This window comes from Numenius arquata, chromosome Z, assembly GCF_964106895.1.
Source record: "Numenius arquata chromosome Z, bNumArq3.hap1.1, whole genome shotgun sequence".
Lineage (NCBI taxonomy): Eukaryota > Metazoa > Chordata > Aves > Charadriiformes > Scolopacidae > Numenius > Numenius arquata.
The window spans coordinates 27,142,794-27,169,070 of NC_133616.1; the positions used below are offsets into that span (position 1 = coordinate 27,142,794).

General features: G+C 36.4%; 1 protein-coding gene across 1 annotated transcript; it reads left to right on the plus strand.

The window, feature by feature from the left end:
* Positions 1 to 772: 772 nt before the first annotated feature.
* Positions 773 to 25,730, plus strand: POC5 (POC5 centriolar protein). Its single transcript, XM_074166522.1, is given in 12 exon segments — positions 773 to 835; positions 837 to 857; positions 5,284 to 5,431; positions 12,624 to 12,808; positions 13,192 to 13,368; positions 16,103 to 16,207; positions 17,531 to 17,710; positions 18,783 to 18,945; positions 22,120 to 22,238; positions 23,079 to 23,177; positions 24,056 to 24,232; positions 25,295 to 25,730. Coding segments are annotated over 12 exon segments (1,587 nt in total). The 3' UTR covers positions 25,445 to 25,730.
* Positions 25,731 to 26,277: the final 547 nt, after the last annotated feature.

Sequence of the window (26,277 nt, forward strand, 5' to 3'; positions counted from 1 at the left end):
CAAAGAATGCCACGTTGTCATGCTTAGAAATTGCTGGAATGATTGACGTTCCCTGAACCTAAGACATTACCTGTCCTTCCATATCCATCTTCCTGGTCCTATATGGCAAGAAGAGTCAAAAAAGTGGAGGGAGACTGATGTTAGTCACTAAGTGAAGGCTTCAGGATATTGAACTGGAGTGTTCAGGGCATGATCTCAGCTTGGGCTGTGGTTGAGATAGTTTAGGGGGGAAAAAATCACAGTGTAGCTTAGCCATTCCTGTGTCACTCTACAGGAAGTTTGTAGTGAAGCAAGCTGATAAGCTCCAAAACAATACAGTATGAATAAGGAGGGATTGACACAAGTGTGTATCTTTAAGGCTTCTGTTATTCTGGATGTGTCTGTTTGTTTTTTTCCCCTAGCAGTGTATTTTAGTTACCATTGATGTAAAATTTTATATTGTGTATTATGAAGCATTAAGTATTAAACTCATTCAGTCAATGTGAAATAAGAGAAAGCTTTTATATTATTGCTTTTGGGTCTTCCGTTTTTTTCTTTTGAAGTCAATGGAAGTTTTTTCATGGTTTTGAGTATGGCTTGGGTAAGAAAGTTTACTACCTAGCATTATATAATGAGACTGTATGATCAGTTTAGCCCACAGAGTAGGCGTTGATGTTGTTTCAAAAGCAGAACCTCTGTTTCTGGGGAAAATGTTGGTGAACATGCAGCAAACATATTGGAACTGAAAAATGAAGTTTAGCTTCTACTGTTCTGTAGACTAACTTTATGCAGAATGTAATCAGATGAGGAGAAAAGCAGAAGTCCAGTTTTGTCAAAAGGCTCTGTTCAGGGCAGTTTCTGTTTCTTCTGATCTTCAGGTAGGAAAGAGGCAACCTCATTTGGTTCACTGTTACGGCATATTATTTGTCAAAGGATAATTATGATGAAATCTACCAAAACTTGCATCTTTTTTTGTTTTACCTGTATAGGAAAATAATAAAAAAGTTAGTGAAAAGAAGCAAATTAGACAAAAAAATCTGAGATTAAAATATCTTCACTTGGATTCCTTTTTGAGCGGTTCACAAGACATTTCAATTTATGTGAAAATTCTTACGTGAATTTAAGAGGTTGATCAATGACAGCTATAAGTAAAATAGTACAGTTTTCTTACCACTCTTTTCTGATGTAATTTTTAATGTGTGTTAGGTCTTATCAAGAAGCATAAATTTGACACAGTAGGATAGAAACCCATTATTTCTAAGGGATGAAGGGTAACTGTGTTAGAGTTCTTACATGATGTTGTAAGAACTGAGTTTTTTTTAATGGATTTATTTCCCTCAGAGTAGTATTGTGGCCAAGTTAATATCAGAAAGTAAATGGGTTTTTTGGTTTTGTTTTTTTTTCCCCTGCATCAAATATGCCAAGATAAGCTGGAATTCTAACGGTGGAAGTTTTTCTTTTTCTGTACTCAGCATTCTTACAGAGGATGCAAAGATACTTGATAAAGTCTTTGTCCTGTTCTTTTGAAAGCAGCAGATTTTCATCCTTTAATAATTGGTTGTTCTTGTTTGAGTGGTGGGTGGGTTTTTTTCCCTTTATAGAATTCTGTCAAAAACAGGCTAGTTTTGACAAAAAAAAAATTTCCTACTTGTTCTGTAGAAACGTGTCATTCCACTTTTGTCACCTGGTGGAATGGCACGTACAGCAGAAGCACTGTTAAATTAAGGGTTTTTTTTTCTTCATGCAGATTGACTTTGTCCCTTTAAAACTACCTGTTTATGGGCAATTCATTTCTGCAGTTTGAGTGCTTCTGGTTTTTCGGTCATATGTCACGGATAAGTTTTCTTAATCTGTGTTCAGCAGTAGTGTGTTCAGCAATCTGTGTTTCCAATGCCTTTTGTAGTTGGAAAAAGAATGAAGGTATTGTGCAACAAATTTTGAAAGAACAGTTTTCTTTTGTGATCATATTGATTATCAAGGAGGTTCTAAGACCACCTTGTAAAGAATGATTAAGTAAATTAATATTAATGAATGACTGCTTTGCAACTGAGAACATGTCTAGAATAGAATAGTTCTAGTTGGAATGGACCTACAAGGATCATCTAGTTCAGCTGTCCAACCAATTCAGGGCTGACCAGAAGTTAAAGCAGGTTGTTAAGGGCGTTATCCAAATGTTTCTGAAATACTGACAGCCTTGGGGCATCCAACACCTGTCTAGGAAGCCTGTTGCAGTGTTTCACCACCCTCTTGGTAAAGAAATGCTTCCTCATGTCCAGTCTGAATCTCCCCTGGTGCAGCTTTGAACCGTTCCCATGGGTGCTGTCATTGGATCCCAGGGAGAAGAGCTCAGCACCTCCCTCTCCACTTCCCCTCCTCAGGAAGCTGCAGAGAGCAATGAGGTTGCTCTTCAGCCTCCTTTTCTCCAAACTAGACAAACCTAAAGTTCTTAAGACACTCCTTGTAGGAGTGTAGAGTCTATTACTGTTGAAAAAGAACACTGAGGTCACAGCTAAGCAATCGGAATGTTGATGGGCAAATACTATACTCCTTTCAGGAAATTGTGAAGGGACTTTTTTGCTTTGTTTTGTTTGGGCCTTTTTGATAATTCAGTGCTTTTAAGTAGAGCCCAGATTATTGCCTTTTCCTTATAAAAAGGATCCACTGGCTCTTAGAGAATTTCCATTTACTTATAATTGAGTTGTGCAAGACTTTGTCCATTCAATCCTTTTTTTGTGTGTTCTTTAGTAACCTTGACGGCAATCCTAAGGACAAATTCTGTGCAGCATCTGTAGATTTTTATAATGCTGTAAGAAGGAAGAAAAAAAACCGCACCCTCTGAATGCTCTTGTGCCATTTGCTCGCTGCAACAGTAATTTATTTACTTCTACAAAACCAAGGTAGTATCCATTAAATGATCAAAACTCCTCTGACCTTCAGGCCCTAGAACTATATTTCTGTCGTTTTATGCTCTAACAGAATTTTTGTAGTTGACATTACAGCTTGAAAGTTTTGTTTAAAGCAGAACAAAGATACCAAGTAAACCAAAGAGATATTGTTAATTTTATTACACTTTTATTTTAAATTTATTGGTCAATATTGTGCTCCAATTGCAGCGTTGTTATGGAATACTTCAAATTGAGATAATACTTTTAATCACTTGATGTTTCAATTTCTCTATCTTATGTATTCTTATTGCAGGCTCCAGGCTTTATTTTTTTGTGTGTCTAAGTATCTGGTTACAATTGGGATATTGTGTTTTCGTTGATATTTGCTTTCAACTTAATTCCAACAGTGTTGTAATATTGTAATTTATAAGTGTTTATTTCCAGATTTTTCACTGGCTGCTGTCTAATGACACTTTCTGTTCATGTGTAAGAGTGTATATTCATGCACATAGCGGATTCTTTGGGTTTTAATAATAGTGTTAAACTTGAAAGACTAGATAAATTTCATGTCATAACTTGATATGCATATTTTGAGCATTCAGGATGTCTATATTAAGACAGACTCTGTGCTAATGATTAAATTGGGTGACTCAAAATGAGCCACTTTCTTGCACTTGACACCTTACCTACTGTGTCCCTTGAATTGGATAAGGTAATCATGGGAGCAGCTGGATCAGCCCCAACTGAAAACTAACTTGTTTGGGGGTGAAGAATTAGTTTTAAGTTGCTATTTGGTCACATGATCTCTTTGAAATAGACAGAAAAGTGATCTAATGTTTTCTGCACAATCATTTATTTTAGTTCAGATAAAGCAAAGACTAGTATGTGGGCTTTGTTACTCTGCTGAAATTTTGCTGCAGGGGATTTTATACAGTTCCATGTAGTTCCTGGTTGTATAACTCATCTGAGGTTATTTGTTTTCTTCTTCTGACATCTGATAAAATCTAAACTGTATTTCTTTGGAAAGATATGGATACGGAAAAATTGAAAACTTGTTGATTCACAACAAACTATACCTTTTACTTGGAATGTGATACTTCTTTTTGCTTATTAAAAAGATACACTAGATATTTGTAATTCTAAAGCTTCATGTACATTTATTTGGCCTTTTAATTTTAACATGATAGGATAGATGATGCGAAATGGAAATTTGAAAGAAACTAGAATTTGGCTAAGATGTACAAAGCCTAGCTTCTTAAATTCTCTAATTAATTGAAACCCACATAAATGTAAGGTTTACACTGAAAGTTTTAAAATACTTTCCTTTTCAACTGTTAGATTCTAAACCATATTACGTGTAATTGATACCTTTAACAGATTATTTCAACTCTAGCCTTCCTCAGCTTGAAGGGGAAAATAATTTTTCAATTCACAATTGGTTTCTGAGGTTTGACCTCATTAGGACACTAACCAGAATTACTAGGATAGTGTTAAGTGGAAAGAAAAACAAAACAAAAAGACTGCTAGTGACCTGGTTTAGTACTTTCCAACTGGTGTTTTTTCCCAAATGTTTAATTTGTGGCTTTGATCAGTTTAAGCATTTAACTGCTACTGGAACTTTTTTAATTAATTACTGAATTGTATGTTTAAGCTGTAATACAGATTGTGAACAATTTCACACTGAACTCTAAATAATTTCATTCTGAAAATCAGTTTAATTAGGAGATTTTAAAAAAATGTTGATTGGCTTACTTTTGTACATAGCATAATGTCACATACCAGTTAGATTAGTTTATAACTTTTTAACAGGAAAGCTTTTATGTCAATTATATATACACATTCCCTATACCTATATAATTTTAAAAATTCATAATATAAGGTGATAATAATTTTATATCTAATCTAAAGAAAATACTGAATAGTCAAATGTGGTTTGATGATTGGCTTTAGAACTTCCACCAAAGAAATGGTAAAGTTATGGGATGTGAAATGTGACTGTGTTCGGTAGCATCTTTGCCATGGCTATAAAAATAGTCATATTTTTCTTTGCAGTACAAGTAATGCTTAGAAATAGTATCAGATGGAACTTTTTTTCCCCAGTTCATGTTTTTGTTTAAGCTGCTTCATATAGTATCCAATTCTGTCATATAGCAAAGTCTTTCTGTATAACTGTTACGGTGCATCTAGTTGTAATTGGAATGAAGATGAACATGAAAGAAGAGAAAGATAAATTATAATCATGGTAGAAAACCAGCTTGCTTTTGCAACTTTAAAGGAAATATTTTAGTTTTCACCATGACAAAAATAATAAAAAACCTCTCAAAAATTACTGAAAACCATCTCCATTCCCTCCTACATATACTCTGGTTTTGGAAATGTAATTGTAACTTTATAATTATTTGTCATCACTTTATGACAGGATGAATATGAAGAGCGGCTTCGTTATGCTCTGGTGACTCTGAAGTTTGAACAGTGTGTCTTGAAGTGGTCAGAACCTGCTTCAGAACTGAGAGCAGGTGGCACATTTTCAAGTGTAACAGATGATGCCATTCACCATAAGACTGCAGGTAGTATGGAGCATAATCATTGTCCTAGTGTGCAGTGGTATGTGTTGATACAACAGTGATATGACTTTTTTGTCTTAAGTTTTCTAATAGCTTCCATTTGAAATGTACACGTAGCTCATATAGTACATTTGCATTTTGCACAACAAGAAAATTAGGAAGGTATATTCACTGAAAGATTCGCTCTCTGACATCCCTGTCAGATGATAGTATCGATGTGCAGGCAGTTCTCTCTGACTTGTGATGCAGATGTTTCAAGTGGTTGGTGTAATAATGCAAAAAAGGGTGCCCTTACTTACAGTACACTTCTTCGGAATTTGACAGGTCACAACTGGTTTTACTTATACCTGTGCTGCCATGATAGGTAAATGAGTATTTAAAATACGGGTATTTGGAAATAAGAGTTAGCTTAAAAGGCCTTTGTGTTCTGACTAATCATGTCACTACATGAATGTCATTCTTGCTCTTTCAGTTCAATCACACTATTTTAATTTTACTTTATTGCTTGGTATTTAGGACTGTATAAACTTAGTGTCTTGTGATGCATTGGTAACACCGGTAGTAATGGTTATACATTGTTTGCTTTTGTCACTAGCATTTATATTGGTGAAACTCTGTTAATTTTGCTTCAGAAGAAATAGTAAACAATCATAGCAACATTATTTCTTTACTAGGGAGTTTAGCTTAATCAGCAAGAACTTAACTTTAAACTAAGTTCTATTCTTTATCATGCTATTTCATGATAAATATATTTAACTACAGTTTTCGCTTCTATTTTTGTGACCCTTGGAGATAGGTTTATCTGTACTATTTAGAGGACCATGGGGTGTAAAATGTGTAGATAATTTTATTACTAGAGACTAAGCAGCCTTGAAGTGGTGCGTAAATCTGGTGCTAATCATCATCTTGCAGCAGATGTTGTTCATGGGTATTGTATGCCAGAACTCTTGGCCATGCTGATCAGAGCTAAATAACTCTCTGCTAGTCAGAATTTACCAGTATGATTGCGAAGGGCAATGCAGGCTTTGAAAGTTCTTTATTTCACATTAACAAAAGAATCATGAGTAAAAATAAATCTATCTTCTTAAATTGTATGTTGTTTTCACTGGCATAGAAAACAGTCTTAGTAAGCTGTCAATTACCATTTAGTTAACTCATATTAATACAGTATAATCAAAAATTATCTAGAAACAGATTCTTGAAATAAGGAATGCAATTAAAGTGAGGGAGGTTGTATTGGTTATGCTCTGTGTCCTTCTGCAAGGAGCCTATGTAGTGGAGTTTAGGCACATTTAGACACCAATATCTCTCTTTCCAGTAGGCCATAAGGGGAAATGTTTTATCATTTTTATAAACTAATGGAGAATCTTAGTCCTTAAGGACATCACATCCGTAACTTCTCCCCATGTAGAGTTAGCGTGCCTGTTCTTCTGAATATCAGACTGCCATAAGAATTGTAGAAGGTGTGATTTTGAGTTTATTGAAAGCATGAGAATGGAAGTTTGGAGAGAGAGAATATTCTGTAATGGAAGTAGATCTGCAATTAGAATAAGAATAATGTTAGAAAAGCTGCCAACAGAAAAGTTTCAAGTGCATCCTTTGCATTTTCATTTTTACATATTGAAGTTTATTGACTTGATCCAGTGTAGTTATGTCGTATATGAGAATTGTACCAAGTTGCATAAGAAATCAGATCAATAGAAGTACTTTGTACTTTGCCAATTATTCAAGCAGTCAAACATTGTAGAAAAAATTCCACTGTAGTAAGAGGTATTCCTGCAACTCCTAGAATGAGAGCACTGGCTTGGGATTTAAAAAATTATGATAGAAAATGTTTTCATTCGGGAAATAAAATATCCTCACCTTTTATATCAGTTTGAGGTACCAAAAATTGCAGTGCAGGACTCCTTTGTGTCGCACCAGGAAGCACGAAAGCCTCAGCAGTCTGGCTGCTGTTGGATGTATTTCAAAAAGCTTTTTGGATGTATTTATACCTTGAGCTTGGAAGTTTGGTCTATGCTCTTTCCATAAATAAGTGGATTCTGAAGGAACTGCCAGACAATCAATATGCAAGGATTATGACTGCAGGAGACAGCAAAGTGCAGGTGATAACGGCTGCGTAATGACCTGTAGCTCTTCTGTCCATCACGTCCTGCCTACATGCTGCTCTTGCCTTGACCTAATGGCACAACTCCCAGGATAAGACCAGGCCTTAGCTTGATGTTATCCAAAGTCTGAGCAGAACTTGAGTGAAGAGTCACAGCAGTAACTCTAAGTACAGTTAGATCACAGTACAAATGTGATTCTTGTTATGGGTCTTTATACACTAACCATCATGACACGGGACATCTGTAGTTGCCGGAAACGACTATGTGGGTTAAAGCCAGCTCATGCCCATTGCTCTGTTGACAGTTTTTGCTGGTTGCTCAGTTTTTATACTGTGTTGGGTTTAGCCAACATTTCCCACCTGCTAATCTGGCTAGCGCAGGAATGTATTCACAGTTCTTGATTAACTAAGGCTACTTACACAACCAGTTGATCCACTCAACTGGTACAGCCAAAGGCCACCCTCTGCCCTTCCCTGTGTTGAGGTAAGTTCAGCTTTCTTTACAGCAGCTGTGGTCACTCCCTGTATTCTTCCTTGAGCTTCATGAGTGCTCATCTCCTCTGAATCTTCTTCCTTTGTAGCCAGCTGTTGTTCAGTTGCACTAGCAGGTGGCCAGGATTCAAATACACTTGCAAAACTCATGAATTGTAGAGCAGTTCAGGTCAGCTCCTGTGACTGTTTCTCAGCCTGAGAAGTTGTTTTAAAAAGAGAGTAGAAAATTTCAAGTCCGGTTAGGTGGAATTCTATTATGAAGCAAATTCTAGTTCATGTCTTGCCCCCAGTGCTCTCTCTGCTTAGAGTTTTGTCTCCCAGTTTGAGGGGAACATTATCTTGTAAGGGAGTATTTGTGATGTGTGATACTGCTGTTCGTAAGAAAGAAGATCAGAATCAAAACACTAGACGAGCTTTTTTTTTTTATAGATAACTCTAAGCTCTATTTTCGATCATATTTGTCTGAAGATAAGATCTTAGCCAGCAGTGACTGCTGTCGCTCTTTAACTCTGTGAGAGGAGTTGTGCTTTTGCTATTTTTTTTTCTGGGGCCAAACGTATCCTATGAAGTCTTGTGCCTTTTTACTGCCTAAATGTGTGCAATAGAAGAGCGCAAATTTCAGTTCCCTTGATTGCTTCTCTTGAAATATTTGAATAATTATCTCTTAATATGCTTGGTATTACCAAATAAGAATAGTCATTTGCAAGCTGTAGTTAATTGTCATGGGACAGGGGAAAGAAATGCTCTTATACTTGATGGTGATCAAAATTTTGCATTGAAGTTTTATGTATTGCTCATTACAAGGAGCCACATACTCCCCTCAGTTATAGACTCTGAAGTTTATTATCTTTGCAAAGGGCAGCACCTTGCAAAATACAATCTGTCTTTTATTTTCAAAATGAAAAAAAAATGGTTAAAAACAGTAAAGAAGGTGCTTTTGATCTTGAGGATGGGGAGAAGAATAATATTTACATGGCACCATCATGCTTCTATTGACTACACAGTATAAATACACTTCTGCTGCTTTGCTGCTTCGTTAAAACAGGTTTGTTGTTCAAAATGTTACTACATCCTGTCAGTCTAGCAAAAAGATATATTTCCTTGAGACAGAGCTTGAAACAATCTAGTTGTAAAAAGAAGGTTGTTTCAACTTTCAAAAGGTATCTGACCAAAATCTGTCCAACTCCTCTATATAACCTCTAGTACTAATGCAGAGTGATTGCATATTTGAATGGTGTTTGCCACGGTGTTAATGGGCTCAGAATACCCATTTTTTCCTGATACTAATAGCAAGACTTTGAATGAACAGTGAGAATGTAATTCAATTAAAGTTCAGTACTATACCTCTGATACCAATCATATAGGATAGATTAGCGGGTTGTTTTTGAAGGACAGTTAATTTTTTTGTTTAGCTCTATTCTTTTGGCGTTGCTACATGTTCATACTAAAAATTAGGCTCTTTGACCTTTGTTCTGTCCCTGTCTGGCTCTAATACTGTTGCTGTATTAAAACAACAAAATCACAACTATGGTAGTGCTCTATAAGTTTGCAAAACAAAATGTATGTCTGCGCTGGGTATAGACTGAATACCTGAAAGTTTGCTCTTCTGCAGAGCTTCTTAAGCTTGCAGTATTTTTTCCCCCTTCTCCACATGATGTTTGGTTTGAGGCCAACAGTTTCCAATGCCACGTGATGCCTTCTGAAATGAAGTTCTCTTTGTGGAGTATTCCTTGGTCTGGCATTTTGACTTTCTCCTCAGGTTTTTGAAACTGAAATGAGTGTTTCCATTATGACAGTAGAAGTCTAATTACTGGTAATCTCTATTTGTTGCAGTAAATTTAATGATACATAATACCTTCACTGAAAGCTTCCAGTCAAATATGAAAAATAATTGGAATAAAACATGCTGTACTGTTCAATTCAATGTCCAAATGCTTTTCAACTTTGAAAGCTAAAACTTAATTTCCTGTTCTGGTTGCCAGTTTAGTTGATTAAATGTGAGAATGACTAAGACTGGAGCAGTGAATTATTTGTAGCAAAGATGTGTAATGATGACTCATACCCAAACAGTGGGAAAACTCTTTCTCTTCAGGCTACCAGTCCTCAGTATTGATCCATTAAACTTCTGAGAAGATTAGAAAAAAAAAAGACATACATTTTAGTAAATTGCTACCCTCAGCTAGGGCCACTGATAGCAGATCACGTGTGAGAACAGTCTGGCAGAGCTTGTTTACTTGATAAAAGCAGAAAAGCCAGATACTAAAGGCACACAGAAAAAAGACCAAAACAGTAGTATTGGGATAAGACACATCTGGAAAAACTGCTCATTTCATTACTTCTACTATAAACAAGAACACAGTCTAGAGATGTGTTGGAATAAATGTACGTGGGGATTATTTAATGACGTACATTTTTATACTTTATCGTATCCACATGGCTCCATGTCCTTTGTACCTTAGTGCACTGTAACTGAATGTCATCACGTAATGCAGTGAAAGGAATAGGGGTGACAGAAGGAGAGCATTAGGAATAAGGCTGAAATTAGTACGTGTACAACTAGAAATTTATGGCAACACTGGAAGGCCAGGGTAAATTATGTAAGATGATGATATAAACATGTAACATACACTTAGTGGATCCAGTGAAGGATACATGCTATGGTAAATGAGAATAATGGAAGCTGAGTTAGGAGAATCTGTACATGGGGAGGATTAAGGGGACGGGACTGATGAACTTGAAATACCACAATCTTGGACCATGGCGCTTGTCAGTCTATTTTAATGTCCTGGGTTTACTGGTTACATTTTGTTCAGGTTTTTTTCTTTGTAAATAGCCTGCAACCAGTGCTGTGTAAATTGGATATCTTTGTAATCAAAGCAAATAATAAAAGTTTAAAAATAAAAACAAACATTCATGCATTTTGCAGCAACATCACAACTGAAGGAAGAACACAGTGACATGCAGGAATGGGCACAAGTAAAAGACAGAACTGGGAATAATTGATGAGAGTAACACTGCCAAATATTTTGTATTGTGAAAGTCCAGCCAGGTTCTTCATCAGTGAAATAAGATGTATTTCAAGTAGTCTGGGCCATCTGTCTAGCATGTCATATTTTTTTTGAGATCTTTACAAGCAACAAATATTAAAATTCTGCAATTAGCTAAGCAATACTTCACTCATTTGCAGTAGAAAAAAATGACGACAAACTAGAGCCAGATCTTAATACACTGGTGTGATTGGGAATAGTCTGTTTATGATCTTCTGCATATGTAATGGGGTAGGGAGTTTAGTCTAGTGAAACGGTGTGTTACATAGGTCTTCTTTAGCTCAACCTAATTTTAATTTTATGATGTGTAGTTGTATATGACCTTAAGACAAGCACCGAAAAGCCATTGTATCTGCCTCTACGTCACAGTTCTTCCTTACTTCCTTGTCTTGGAGCATGAGTGTAGTAGTTGCAATTCAACCTTCTTGATAGGGGAGTAGTATTAGCCAGACAGCTCACCTCACTTGCTTTGGACATGAGGCCTAGCAGTGACAGTAACTGTAAAAGAGTGTCAACCATTAGGCTCAGCCTTTAGTAAATTAGAAACATACATTTCCAGTGCTCAGTGAAAATACTGCTTTGTTACAAACAGTTAAGCTTATCTTTGTATGCTTGTACCAAAAAAATTTTAAAGACAGTATTTGTTTTCAGAAGTGACAACTAAAATGTTGGAGGTTTCCTTTCTCTGTGAAAGGAGAGTATTCTTTTAAAGTTGTCCTGATTGTTATTAATACAAGGAATCTGCTAATCTGTCTTCTTTCCAAGTTCAGCTGTCAACTGAATAACAAATTTTCTGTAAGGAATAACTAAATACAAAACAATATTTGATTTTCTCTGTTTATTTAAATCTTAACTTCTTTATTCTTAGTTGCACTTTTTTCTTCCCATCAGTTGGAATTCAAACACATGCCCATTAGTTTTTATTGCAGTGGTATTTAGCCACAGCACCTGAAAGTGAGGCCTTATTGTGTAAGGCATTATATACATTCCTAGTAGATATTTCCTTTCTCAAAGAGTTTAAAATCTAATTATATGAGTAAATTAAAAGCTGCAAAGAAAAAGGATGCAGGTACATACCAACATTGAAACATACCCACAGATTGAGTTGTGAATGTACAAAGGAAGGCCCCTGGCCTCAGGAATTTACAGTGTCATTAAGGAATATTGCAAAAGTTTTTAGATTTTTGACCTTAGCTGTTAATTGACAAGAATTCTTTACTGAGAGAGATACTTTTTGTTTCTGGCAATGCTATTTTTTTGGTACTTGCTGTCGTCATCCTCTTTAATGTAAGAAATTACTTTCTTTAAGAGAACGGTAGTGTTGATTTGACAAATGTTACAATAGGACTATTGGTTTAAATATATTTATATCTTGAAAGCATATATTTGAATTGGATTATTTGGTTTACATGGGAAAAGGAGGTTTCTGATGACATAAATATTTTGGCAGTTGAGTTTTTTTTTAATGCTTGGCTTCTGACTTCCATCCAGGATGCAAACCAGTTAGTCTGTCCAGAGTATCAATCCTTATTCTCTGTTTCATTTTTAGTCTTAATATCAGTGAAGGAGCCTTCTGAGGCCAATATGGAACGACTTTCAGAAGAGACATCTTCACAAGGGTCCACACATGGTCCAGGAGAAGTCAACGAAGCTACGGTGACTGAATTACCTTTGCCTGATGAAAAAGTAACTCAAATAGAAAACATACTCGATCTCTGGACTGGAAGTCTTAAGGTATTTATTTCGTATGGAATCCTTAAAAATCATACACAGATGTCAGTGCATTGTAGCATAAGTTGAGAATGCAGGAAAAGCTGCAGCGCGATTGGACTGGGAAATGGTCGTTTTCCTTTTGGTTGTTGCATATTGCACATAAGCACTGGAGTATCTTGTTTCAAGAACTTGGGAATAACTTTCTCTGTTAGAGATACTCAGTTACTATCATTCAATAGTTCATTATGTCTCATAGTATTTATGGATATAAACAGCCTGCATAATGAAGGCATCACTGTAAATACTCATGTCTCCTTAATTGCTAAGTGTGTTAAGATATAAAGTTATTCCCCCCTCTCTAATCTTTTAACTAATTGCACTGCTGTCATACCTTAACTTTTCAGACAAATGTTCTGACTGAATTGAGAAAGTGGAAGCTGAGTTTGATCGAACATCATAAGCTTCAAGTGAGACAAGAAAAAGAGAAACACGCTGCACATGTGAGACAATTGAGCAATGAGATGGAAAACCTGAAGGAGTTGCTACATACTTATGAAATCTCTATTGGCCGGAAAGATGAGGTAGTAATTCAATTTCATAATTCAACAGTTCCTTTCTTTTTAAAAATATCCACACTGAATTTTTGGGTCCATCTTTGAAAAGAATTCTTCTTGCAGCAAGTAACATAGAGAAATAAATAATATATTTAGACGCTATAGTACAAAAAGAATCAGTGTTGATAATAACATGATCCATAATAGCAATGGAAATTTAACATGTTGTGTGTACATATTTTTCATGGTTTGCCTCTTAAATCTAGGGTCTATGTTTGTTCCTTATTTATTTCATAAATATCACACGGGCTTAGATGAGTCTCTTGGCTCTTACACTTTAAAAGTCTTTAATTTTTCAATGATGGGATTGGTTTTCTTGAATTTTAAATGCACAGCAGTCTCCTAAATGTTTAAGTTTGTATTTTAGGATTCTTAGGAATTGTGCATTTGTACAAATTCTTAGGATTGTATGTTTGGGGTCTCTGAGTTATGCTTTTCTGCTATCAACAGTATCAACAACTTCAAAATTAAATAGAATTGGGGAAATGGATATAAAATTTTGGCCCTGTAATCACATAACGCAATTAAATCCTCTTATTGCTGTCCTGAATTTTTAACCTTGTACTTGAGAACACTTAATGGAGTTTGGGGTTTTTAGTTCCTGTTTACCTTTTTTTTAAAAAAGCATCCATTGAAGGAGTTAAAATATGGAGGAAGATGATGTTCTGTGTCCCTTTGGGAAACAGCCTAATCTTCAGATAAGGCAAATATAAATGTAATGTTACAGGAACAGGATTAGTGTAATATCATTTAGCATATGTGAAGAGCTGTAGTTATTTCAGTGTGTACCATTCAAACATATTTCATTCTGCTGGATATCATTGTACGTCACTCATGTTTAATGGACCATAATTCTTGATGATACCTGGAAAGCAGTACTTTTTTTTTAATCAAAGTAATTATTTCTTCAGCCAATTTTATAATTCTGTATCTAAAAAAAAAAAAAATATCTTTTCAATAGAAAATTATTACTGCTACCACCTTAATCGTAGGTGGCAGTGCTTCCATGTATCATACCGTATTTATCAAAACTGCTGTACTCTGACATAGGCATAAACCAAAGTCCATCAGCCTCACAAACATTATGAATACTGTAGATTCTTGTTTCTTCCCACTGTAAATTTCAAAAATGTTTTTTAGTGGCAAAAATATGCTAATTAACAAACACGGATTTAGGCTAAGACTTCTAGTGTGTATCAACAGGTATGCAGCATCAATAATTGATATTTCATGTTAGTGTATGACACCTCTTCAACAAAACTAATTAATTTATTATATTAATTTCCTTTGCTTTCTATTTTCTTATTGATTTGTTGATAATTTATGCAAACTTACTTCTAGTTTTAGATTAATTCATTGTTACGTAGCTGAGACTATTCAGTTATTGTGAAACTGCGAAAAGTTAAAATTAGTCATATTTAAGCAGAGAAAAGTAGCTTATCCTAGATTTATTAACAGACAGTATTATGAAGAACTCATTCTTAAAAATCTAGAGATGGATCAGCTTTAAATTACTTTAAATGTATCAAATTGACCTTTATTTGTTTCTGACTTTGATATTTTGAACACCTTTAAGAAACCAAGCTTGTGCCTAGCAATGTTGCATTAAACATTCTGAAGATTGACTGGAACAGTTTGTATGAAATTCTGTACTGAAACAAAGTAGGAGTTTTGTACTATTTGCTAGATAACTTTGTTGATTTAAGGGTAAACTTTATTTTAAGTATAATTAATTTCATTGATGTTCAATAATTATTGCATTTAACTTATGCAATATGACATAATAAGATACATTAGCATACAACATCTTAGAATATTGTTCTTCACAATCTTTACGCAGTAGGTAAAATAAAATAACTTAACTTTACTCCCAGGAGTCCCAAGATTGGTCACTATTGCCCACTGGAGTTGCTCCGGTGACTGATGGCAGAATCCAGCTTAAGAAGTTAGGCAAAAAATATAGAGAAATACATAATGATTCGATGTACCCAATTTTGCATCGTGTCTGATTTTTCATCAAGGAACCTCAGCTGTTTCTGTATACCACTTAAAACATATTTAGAGATCGGTGGTGGAAGACCCTAGTTACGTTCTCTGTCCAGTAGGCCATCTTGCCTCTCAAATGTTTCGATTGCAATAGGCCCATATGATATCTTTTATGAGAACTTTTAAAGAGAAAAACAGCTCCTAATCAGATTTTTCTAGTTCTTAGCAACTCCCTAACTTGTTTATTTTGTTCAGACAACTGAGTAAGCTTTCTGCATGTAAGTCGTGTCTTTCCGCTTTGGTTAGTTAATAATGGACTAAAACAAACTTTTAATATAAGTGTTCTTGTTTTAACAAAATTGTCTTTGAAATAAGTGATTCTTCTGACCTTATGCTACATTAACATTTAATTATAAGGAAGTAGCACAGAAGCCTGCAGAGGTGGGATGAAAGAACAATTCAGTTGAACTTTTCCTAAAACTACACAATGAAAGTGTTTGTGCCACAGTCTGAGTGTTGAAGCCACAGGAATTTTACTCTTGTTTTGAACTCTAATTGTTGTTTTCTGCTTGATTAGAGTAAGGGAAAGATTCACTAGAAAGCATCTGTAAAAAGCAAATGCTGTAAGTGGAAAATAACTGATGCATAAAGTACATTCTATTTGACCTTACAAGGATCATAGTTGTTGAAATAGTGTTAATAAACAATTTTTCAGGTGATTACTAACTTGACCCAAGCATTAGAGAAGCAAAAGGAGAGAGTAGAGTTGATGAGAAAGTTTACACTGTGGCGGATTCAGCATGTTCAAGCCAAACAAGAGGTATGTGTGCAAAATAAAAATGTGATGAAAATGAAACCTGAACTCGGAAGGGTCAGAGTTGCTGTAGTTCCTGTTACAGTTTGAAGAAATGACAGTGTTTCTATCTTGATGTGTTTGACGATGTCAGATAACACCTTGAAAGTATCAATTCTAAAAAGAAAATAGTGCTGTCAGAATACTCTCTGGGATGGGGGAAAAAATCAAACCTGCACTTGTCTTATATTGCTCCAACTACTGTGATCAGCTCACAGCAAATCACCATAGTTTACAGTATCTACATTTTGAAGTGGGTGCCAAGGGAATCTCTATCTAAATTTCAAACACATTAGGTTTGACGGTATGATACAGTATCTCATTATGTTACAGTATGATAAGGTATCATACTGTTTATGACATGATACTGTATAACATTTGGGGGGGGGAAGCCATTTTCATAACTAAAACTTCAGCTGCCCTCTTTTCTCACATTGCCAAAATTTGAAGCAGCTAAGAGCTAGTCGCACACGAGATGCTGGGCACTGCATCGGGCATATAACAGCAAACAGTCTGCTAAGTGAGGTATGTCAGAAAAGGAGGTTCCCGTGTCAAGGCTGCAAACCTTTCCCATTCCAGGCTGTTGGAAAGGAGAAGCTGTGCTCAGGACCCTTGTTTATTGGTATGGATTCTTGGCTAGACTGAAGTTCACTGATGGTATCCAAAACTGTTGAATTGCAGAGAGATAGCCTTTTCTCTTTTCCTTCCCTCCCATCCTAGAATTTACTAATAATTTGGAGTCTGTTTTTTACTCAGCTCTTTTTATTTTTCCCAATTCATTTCTGAAAAAATAATGCGGAAATACCTTGAGTGGTGACTATTTTGAAATAGAGTAGACTAATAGAGTTATCTTAAAGGATATCCTGAAGCCTAAATTTATTAAAAAGATGAGTGGTTTATGCTAATCTTATATGGTTCCTGCAGTAAATCAAAATGTGCCACATACCCACTAAATGCCTTCACACACGCGTGGTTACACCGTATATGTGAAGTGGTTGTTTAAGTATCATTAAGCTAAGAGTAAAAACACTGTTTGCATAACCTAGGAATTCACAAATGTGGTTTTTCATGCTGGGGACAGTAATGCTCCAGCACATGTGTGGAGGAGGAAACATTGAGCTCCTGATGCTATGTTTGGGTAGCATTTCACTGTGGCACGTGTTAACTCAGTTTTGGCATTCCTCCTGTGGTCTATGTAATAAGTTGTAAAAGCATCATCCACAGTCTTGAGTACTTAAATTTTTAGGAAACTTGGACTTGCATATGATGTGGTTTTATTTGTTTTCTAAGGAATATGCAAATAAAATAGCAGACAGACAATTCCGGACAGCTTTGTTGAAGAAAGTATGGGCAGCATGGCGCTCTCTTAGCGAAGAAAAATGGAAAGAAAAAGTAGCAAAAGCCTGCCAGTTAAGGGCAGAAGATGTCTGTGTTCAGCTCACCAATGATTATGAAGCCAAAATTGCAGAGGTAAAATAAGATTTCTCTTTTTCATTCTTTGTCTCCTTTATTCCACCACCCCTCATTCCTCCAAAGTATCTCTTTCTCAGCAAACTAAAAACATGAGGATTTTCCAGCAGAAGAGAGCTCCCAACTACACAAGACAATCTGAAGAGATCTAAGGTCTCTACTATGGTTTCTAAATGTGACTTCTTTTTCCCCTGCATCTGATGTAAAATGTTGCTGATCTGCATGCACAGGTGAAGTAAATTGGACTCTTCCTGAAATGAGGCAAATCTCTATTTGCCCACCAATAGGGATAGTATTTGTTTTCTAAGAGCACGTTGTTAATATTGACTGTGCATTTTGAGGTCTTAACTGAAGAAAACAGTGGTAATAGAAGACCATTATTATTATGAATAATCATGAGGAGTATTTTTTTTCACGAGGAGTATTTTTTTTTCCTATAATAGCTGCTCTGTTAAAGGCTGAATTTAAGTTTCATTTTGCCTTCAACTTGCCTATTAAGCTTATTATAGAATTTTCAGAGCATAGAGTGTAAGTTATCAACTTAGAGTTTTAAGAACAGGCTTGCCGACTGTGGCTTACCAGTAGAAAACCAGCGAGTTACAAAGGTAACTTGTTCTGTCTTTTCTCAGCATTTTTAGTTTGTTACAGCAGCTAGAAAAGAGAGATTGTTGATGACAATTCATCCTATGCTTAAATAATTTTCTGGGAACACTTATTCTTCTGTTGAGGGAATCCAGGTTTCTGCAGAAATCTAGTTTGTGCCAGATGCCTAACTTCTAAAAGACAAGAACTTGCAAGATGAATTTCAGCTTAGCCAGTGAGGCAGGGTCTGACAGTCCTTTTGAATGCACTGGTGTCCTTGGTATGCTTTAGCACAAATAATGTGCTGTAGCACAAAGAAATTACATGTAGCTGTTCATCTCTGGTGAATGAGAGATTTTGAAGTGAAAATGCTTGTCTTTGTAAACATAGTAAGTGAATACTTAGAAATACATAGAAAGCTAATTGAGGAGTATGTTTGTAGTTTGCATTCAGAAGTACAACATGGCTCTTTCCTTACTCTCTTTTGTAGCTAACTGCTACTTTGGAACAGACAAAAGCTGAGGTGCTGCGACTGCACAGCGAAAGAGAACAGTATGAAGACACCATGAAGAAAGCCTTTATGCGTGGTGTATGTGCATTGAATCTGGAAGCGATGACCATGTTTCAGGGCAGGGACAGTAGGACAGATCCTGGTCAGTATAAAAAGCAGCTCTAATGTGGCTGTGTGGGGGGAGTTCTGTTAGGTTTGTTTGGTTGTTTTTTTTTTTATTTGTTTGTTTTAAAGGATTCTCCCCTTTTTTCTCTTTTTTTTTTTTTTTTTAATTTAGTGTGAGGAGGTATAGCAATACAGAGTTTATCAAAATCTTACTGCTTTAAAAAGTCCTTTTAAATATGTTGAGAAATATTCTGATGCTGCAGTTGAAAGGTGGAACGTGTTCTCCTCATCCCTTGTTGCTGGGAGGGGAGTGGTAACATGCAACTGAAGGTTGCAACTTGAAGAACAAGAAGCCAGGGATGGCAAACTTCTTAAAATACTGTGGGAGATTACCCAGAATTCTGCCAGCACCTAGGTTACAAGGGGTGAGGGGGAAATCCTGGGAAACGTTCCTCTGTTCTCTGGAATCTCAGTGTGCAATGAATCTGCATTTCCCAGACAACTCTCCCTTTCTTAATCTTGCCTTTTAATGCAAAAAGGGCAAGTAAATCTCCCAGGTTCTGTATTTAGTTGGAGTTCTGTGCCAGAACAGGAAACATCACTGTAACTATATCAGCAGCACACTCATAGAACTTTTGCCGTTACACAAGAAAGAGCTGCACACCTTTACTGATGTAATGAAATCACCCCCTTAAAGTGAGACAGTCTATAGCAGAAGGAGCATAATCGTGCTGCTGCAGCAGTCTACATTAAAGAGAAAATAGCTGTGCCGGCAGGAGTGTCACAGCTGTACGTGTGGCTTAACAACCAGCTGTACTGGCAGCAGTTGTTAATGGCCTGAGACAAGTCACTTCAGTTGCTAAACTTAACAATCTTAGACCATAAGTTTTGGAACTACTTCACAGAAATTCCTCCCCAACAATGTAGATACAAAGAGGAAATAAAAACCTGAAGAAGGTGTTAAAGGGTGCTTACCTCAGCAGCTGCTGAGCCTGTTAAATGTATCCAGTATTTGTGCTGTTGCTTAGGAGATTAGAATATGACACTGGCTAAGCACAGTAGCTGTGTGCTAGTAAAAACATAGGAACCGTATTTGGGGAAGGTCAAGAATTAATGTTTTCTTGGAGATACTGGGCTTGTGAATAAAGTTACAAGGTGTTGCCCAAGTGTTTTATTTTTCACCATGTTGTAAATTAAGAATTACTGTCTCTTGAAGCTTTATCTTATTTGTTTGTTCATGGATCAAACATTTTGTTTGATTTTTACTATGAAGCAGGAGCTCGTACTCTACACAGGCACGGTACCTACAGGTTTTTGCTCTGCTGGACAACACTAGCGTGCCTTTACCCAACTTTTTGGGTGTCCAGCATCATGCTTTTTCATTTCCTGTGGTCAGTGTGTCCTCATCAGGCTTCATTACAACTCACACTGTCTGTTGTCCTTGGTCCCACGCCTGCCATCTTCTCCCACTGCCTCTCGTACCACCTTCTCCTCTGTGCCAAGCACCCTATCTCTTTCTTTCTGCAGCCAGACAATGCTTTTAATGAAGTTAGTTACGTAAGTATTCAATATGGTTGTACAGCCATTTATTTGCATTCTTCCTCAGATACAACAGAACAGCGATCAGGACATTGGGGATTTCAGACATCAGATTAGATGATTATTATGATTTGTTCTAGTCTTGCAATCTGTGGACATTAAAACTTCCATGTGCCAGAGTCACTCAGTGAGCCTTTATTTATATGAACGCTGCAGTGTCACCTACTGACATTGGAAATAAAAGCAGAATTTGATTATTTTTTAATTATTATTAGGTTATTATAATGTACACTTATTATACATACAATATACAAATAACATACATATAATATTTATTATAATCCAGGTTATTAATAGTGTACAAGTATCACAACCATAATGGGTCCATAACATTTAGAGTCAATGTTCGTGGTCTAAAATCTGACTGATTTACTGACAATTTTTTTTTTAAATTATTAAGATTATTTTTAACTTCTTTATGTATTTAAAGGAACATTGAAGCCACAAGAATTAATGAATTTTTACTTAAAAAAACCTAACACTACTTTTTTCAGTAACATAGATAGATCTGATTGGTCTGTAACTGTGTGTTGGTCCTGTCTATGCTTAAGCTTAATGTGTGTGTACATACATATATATGTACAAAATGCATATTCTGGCATACTTTCACTTTTGAAATCTTTCTGTATTGCACCAATTTAAGCTACCTTCCTTATATTTTTCCTGCTTGTTTCAAGAGAAAAAAAAAAAAAACCAAACCAAACCCTATAACAAAACACAACTACCACAGGGTGTCACTCTAGGCCCTGGAATGAGTAAAGTTCCCTTGTCCTGGAACTGCTGCTAGCATCATCTGCTTCGGAAATTGGAGAGTAAATAAGAATACCTCTCTCTTCTTCCTTTAAGGAAGTTTGCATTGTGAAGGAAAAGGCTGAAACTGCTAGGAAAAGATATAGGGCTTAGGTCGGCACATCTGACCTCCCCAGGATGTCTGCATTATGAGACAAAAGAACCCTGGACAGATCTTCTGCAAGCTCCGCTTACCCAGCTGCTGGGGGTAGATGAGGGCTATAGGGTGCCTGTAGATCATCCCAGGCCTACGGCCAGGATGTGGCCAGTGTCCAGCCATTGTACGTGGAAATGGAATGCTGCTGAGCATGACCTATGGCTCCTTGAAATTGCAGTACATTCTCAGGAAAGCTAAAATAATGTTTTATTTTACTGACAGTGAGCCCCCTTAAGGATCTTACGCCCTTCCAGAAGTCCAGAATGGATGGCCTTTCTGTGTTCTGCTGCTCTCTACCTGAAGTGGGTTTTGGCCCTTAGCATAAGAGCAGCTCTTGCACACTGGATTTGGTGTTGGCAAGCAGTACAGAGAACCTCACTTCTTTGCACTGCAGGTATGTGATGAGTGCCACAGGATTTTGAGGCATAACACAGAAACAAGCCCCTTGGAAAATATTATTTCCAAGCATCTGAAAAGAAGGGTCTAATACAGGAATGTTTAGGTAGATAGATAGATAGACAGACGCTTATAAAGAACAGGCTGATCCTTTTAATTAGATTATACAGAAATTCCACAGGAATCCCAATTTTTACTGTGACTTACGTCTTTTTTCCCCTTAGAGTTTGCTAGATTATGTGCTGATCCCATTACTTTTTCTAATAATAGATGTAGGAAGTAGGAGAAATGATAATGGCACCATTGTTGCAGGAAGGCTACCTCCTTCACAGTACAATCCGCCTTCTCCACCACCTCCGCCAGCAACTACTCTTCAGCTGGAAGACATGGTAAGCATGTAGCCAGAACAGAACTGTGTTTGTTAGTGACAGAAATGAATATACTTCGTTGGAGCTTTTTAAAAATAAATGCCATAGCCCATGAATTGAAGGAATTTGAAGTCAGTCTAAGTGTAAAAAAGAAACCCGTGGGTATGGTGTGTTCAGAGTGCATTGTGTAAATGAAGTGGCTGGGCACAACTGTCATGACTTGCTATACTTTCACTAAGCTCTGTTTTTTATTTTAGTGAAAATATGGTAAACTAATGAAGGCAAGGTCACTATAATAAACAGAATTTGCTTTCTAAGGTTCTTTCTGGAAAAAAGCTGTTAAGAGGTTGTTTGTTTTGTTTTGTTTTTCAAAAAACCTGTGTTTAATATAATCTGAAAAGAAGAAAAGTTGGCTTGACTTGAAGCTTCTTTTTTAAGAGTGTAACATAGATAGACACTGAGGGAACTCAGCTTATTTTCCTGTCGTGTCAGCTTAGCCAGATAGTTATCCAGTAGCTTGGATGTTCTGGTCCTGCTCAGGAGTCATCCTGAAGATGTTGCCGCTGTAAAAAAATTTCACACTAGTGTACAGGTTAGAACAGGGGCGATGTGCTTGCTTCTCTTCTGATTTTTCATTCTAATAATATCAAATGTTATTCACACTGTTTCTACATTTTTTAGACAAGTATTTATAAATTAACCAGACAACAGTAAAACTAGAGATAAAATACCTGCAAAGACATTAAATTTAGAAGGGTAATTGGAAGAGCCAAAAACTAACGGAATAGTCAAAAAACTGAGTAACACTCTGTTTTCTATGAAGTTTTACTCATTCTTTTTAAACTCTGGTTTTATTCACAGTTTTCTACCCATCTGGGTCATGCAAGCACTTCTCAGACCAGGCTAGATTCTGATTCTCCAGCAATCATCACTAGCACAGCTGCAGGATCTCAAAAACTGGTAATGTGCTAAAATTAACTTTCTTACTTTTTGAGGCATGATTATAACAAATATTAGTTTGGATATCATTATTTCCACATTTTTCGGAGCAACACAAGTACGTAGTTGAGGAAACTGCCTTAGAGGTTACATAGCTGTGTGAAGACGCTAGCTTGCAAATGCTCATGAATGTTACAGAAACCAATTTACATTAGGAGCAATTTTAAATTGTTTTTGGAGGGGGGAGGGAGAAATGTGACAAAATGAAGAACAGAAGTGTGTGCATACGCTAATGTATAGCACAACAGGAACAATTGGTGTTTCACATTATACCATTTCATTATGGAAAGAATATGCTTTGCTTTAGCATCCTGCTCTTCGAAATACCTCTTGTTCCCTCTTCTGTATCTGTTGTTAAACTGTCCTTTTTACTTTTCTCCACTGTCTTCTGCATTGCTCTCCTTTCTTTTTCCCATCTGATACATTTTGCTAACAACTGTCAGAGAAAGATGCAGGATTTTACTACATGGAAGTTTTTTTGTATGTGCTATGTCGCTGCTAGAAAAACTCCAGGGTGATGGAAGTTCCTTCAGCTGTCACTTGAGTGTGCAGCCAGTGACCAAAGCTAAACTATCCATGCTGCCTGAATTTAGTCTTGCTCCCCTCAGGATAGAAATCACTCGCTTGAAACACTATCTCATACTTAAAGCGGGAAAAGATGGAATAAACCAGATTGCAGCTAGTTGGAGCAAATTCAGTCCCCTCTAACATAGCTGGGTTACCTGCCCCATCTCGTGTTCTGTTTAAGCACGTGGCTGATAAAACTAAGCAGACATATTAGAGCATTGTAAATATTAGGTTTAGAATTCTTTACCAACTACTACTTAATTTATTTGTAGCCCATGGCGAAAGTAATAACATCTGCTCAACAGAAAGCAGGAAGAACAATCACTGCTCGAATCACGGGCCGAGCTGATACGGGACAAAAAGCCAGAATTTGTGGTAGTTTGGCTGTGATGGGAGTTGCTCCACCCATCAGTTCAGTCATTGTCGAAAAACATCATCCAGTCACTCAGGTAAGTCAGAATTATGCTTTTTATAGTATTCTTATTACAACACATCTGGTAGTAGTTTAAAGAAGAATGACCATCCTGAAGTTGTCTTAGACTTGAGGCCTGTTTAAAATAACAAAGAGTACTGTCGTTGGGCTGGGTAGAAGTCACTGGTGAGGAGAGAAAGTAGATATTGCCACGTTAACCTATTTGTCTTGTTTCTGTAGTATTTATTTCACAGGTATAGTAGTCCTGGCTGTCTCTTGGCCAGCTCTTCCATGAGTCTTCCTCTTCGTAGATAGGGTCAGTTGGCGATGTTTGGTGTCATCACCACGCAACCGCGGTTTAAAGACAAGCATGATGGTGTATAGCAGGAAGAGTGAACCAAAGGTGGCAGAGATATAGATTAGCCTGATAGGCTAAGCACAGCAAATTACTGCAGGGAAAAAAATAAAACCTTTGTCTGCAGGCAGTCAAATTCATCAAGCCTTCTGCTGGTTGTATTTTGAGTCCTAGTCCTGCCACTTATCCTGAAGAAAACTGAAATAAGTGCATTAAAAGGGTACAAAAGTAACATAGACTGTAAACAGTGCTCTAAACGGCCTATGCAGTTGCTGCACTTTTCAATCAATTTGAGCAAAAAGTGGTTTTAACTGGAGTTCTATGAAACAGTTGAAGGGTTTTTTTCATATTTTAACCTGTAAAGTAGGATCTGAGTTTTCTCTGTGCTATCTCAAAGTCCAGTTTCTCTTCAATGATACTGCCAGGACAAGCAGAGCTACATCAGGTCCCTTAATTTGAGCTGGAGTTACTGGTAACTATCTGTGTGAGACAACAAAAAAAACACCCTTGAAATAAGATTGAGGTATTAAAAGCTAAGGGTACTTAGTTATTTGGAAGTATATTTCTGACAAGGAAGGAAAAAAATTACTCATCCTGCTAAAGTAACCTTTTTTTTTTTTGAGAAGTGTATTTTGGTTTGTTCTGTTTTGAATCTTTCTGCTTAGACTACAGCTCACTTAAAGGTGTTTTAATGGGAATTTTTTTGTACTGTTAAGTGTTTTGATGTATTTAATTACTTTTCAGCAAACTATATCTCAAGCTGTTGCTGCTAAATATCCTCGAACTGTACTCCATTCTTCTGGTTCTACCACTGTGAGACCTGCAGGGCCAGTTGGGCGAATGCTTCAGGGCCAAACTCATACCAGTGTTCAGTCAATAAAAGTTGTTGACTGAGTGATTATCCTTCTCACCGGTGTGGGGGTTTTATCAAGGTACAATTTAAACCTCTTCTCAATCTTTCCAGATTTGATGTAGGAAGGCCTAAAGTATGTATCATGTTTTTATTCTTTTCTAAAAAAATTTTTTTTAAAGTAACTGTGCTTTTATAGTAAACATCTGGAGGGGGAAAAAACTTGAAATGTTGTTCTACCTCCAAACTATTTGAGGACTTATTTTATTAAAATAAACACTTTTTATTTAAGGGACCTTTTGCACGCTTTTAAATAAAGGATAGAATGTGATTTTTTTGTGTGTGTGTCTGAATCTCTTTGTTTAATCCTAGTGTTACTAACATCTACTTTCAAGTGAAAATTAAATTTATTTTTGTTACATATACTTTTAGTTGCTTGTGCAATTAAGTGTAGTTGATACACATTTTAATTATATCCTGTAACACTTTGCTTAAATGAAGAATAACAGGGTGATATCCTTCACACCCAAGGTGCGACTTGGGCCAGGTGATGTACTGAGTCCATCAAATTGTTAAACATTCTCATTTTGCATGCTAATGTTGCAGAACTTGATGCTTAAGTGTCAGAATCTAATAATTTGTGATCTGAGATCCCTAATTCTAAAAAACTAAGGATTTACCAGTCTGTTCTTCATATTCCTGTGATACACTGCAGCCATGTCAAAACGGGTCGCACACAAGAGGGCAGTTAGGTGTAAGACTTCAGACTAGACAGAGATCATCATCTTTTTAGTACAAACAATAAGATTCAGTACAAAATAATACTAGCTATATGCAGACAGACAAGGCAATTCAATTCTTCCTTTGCACGATAAAA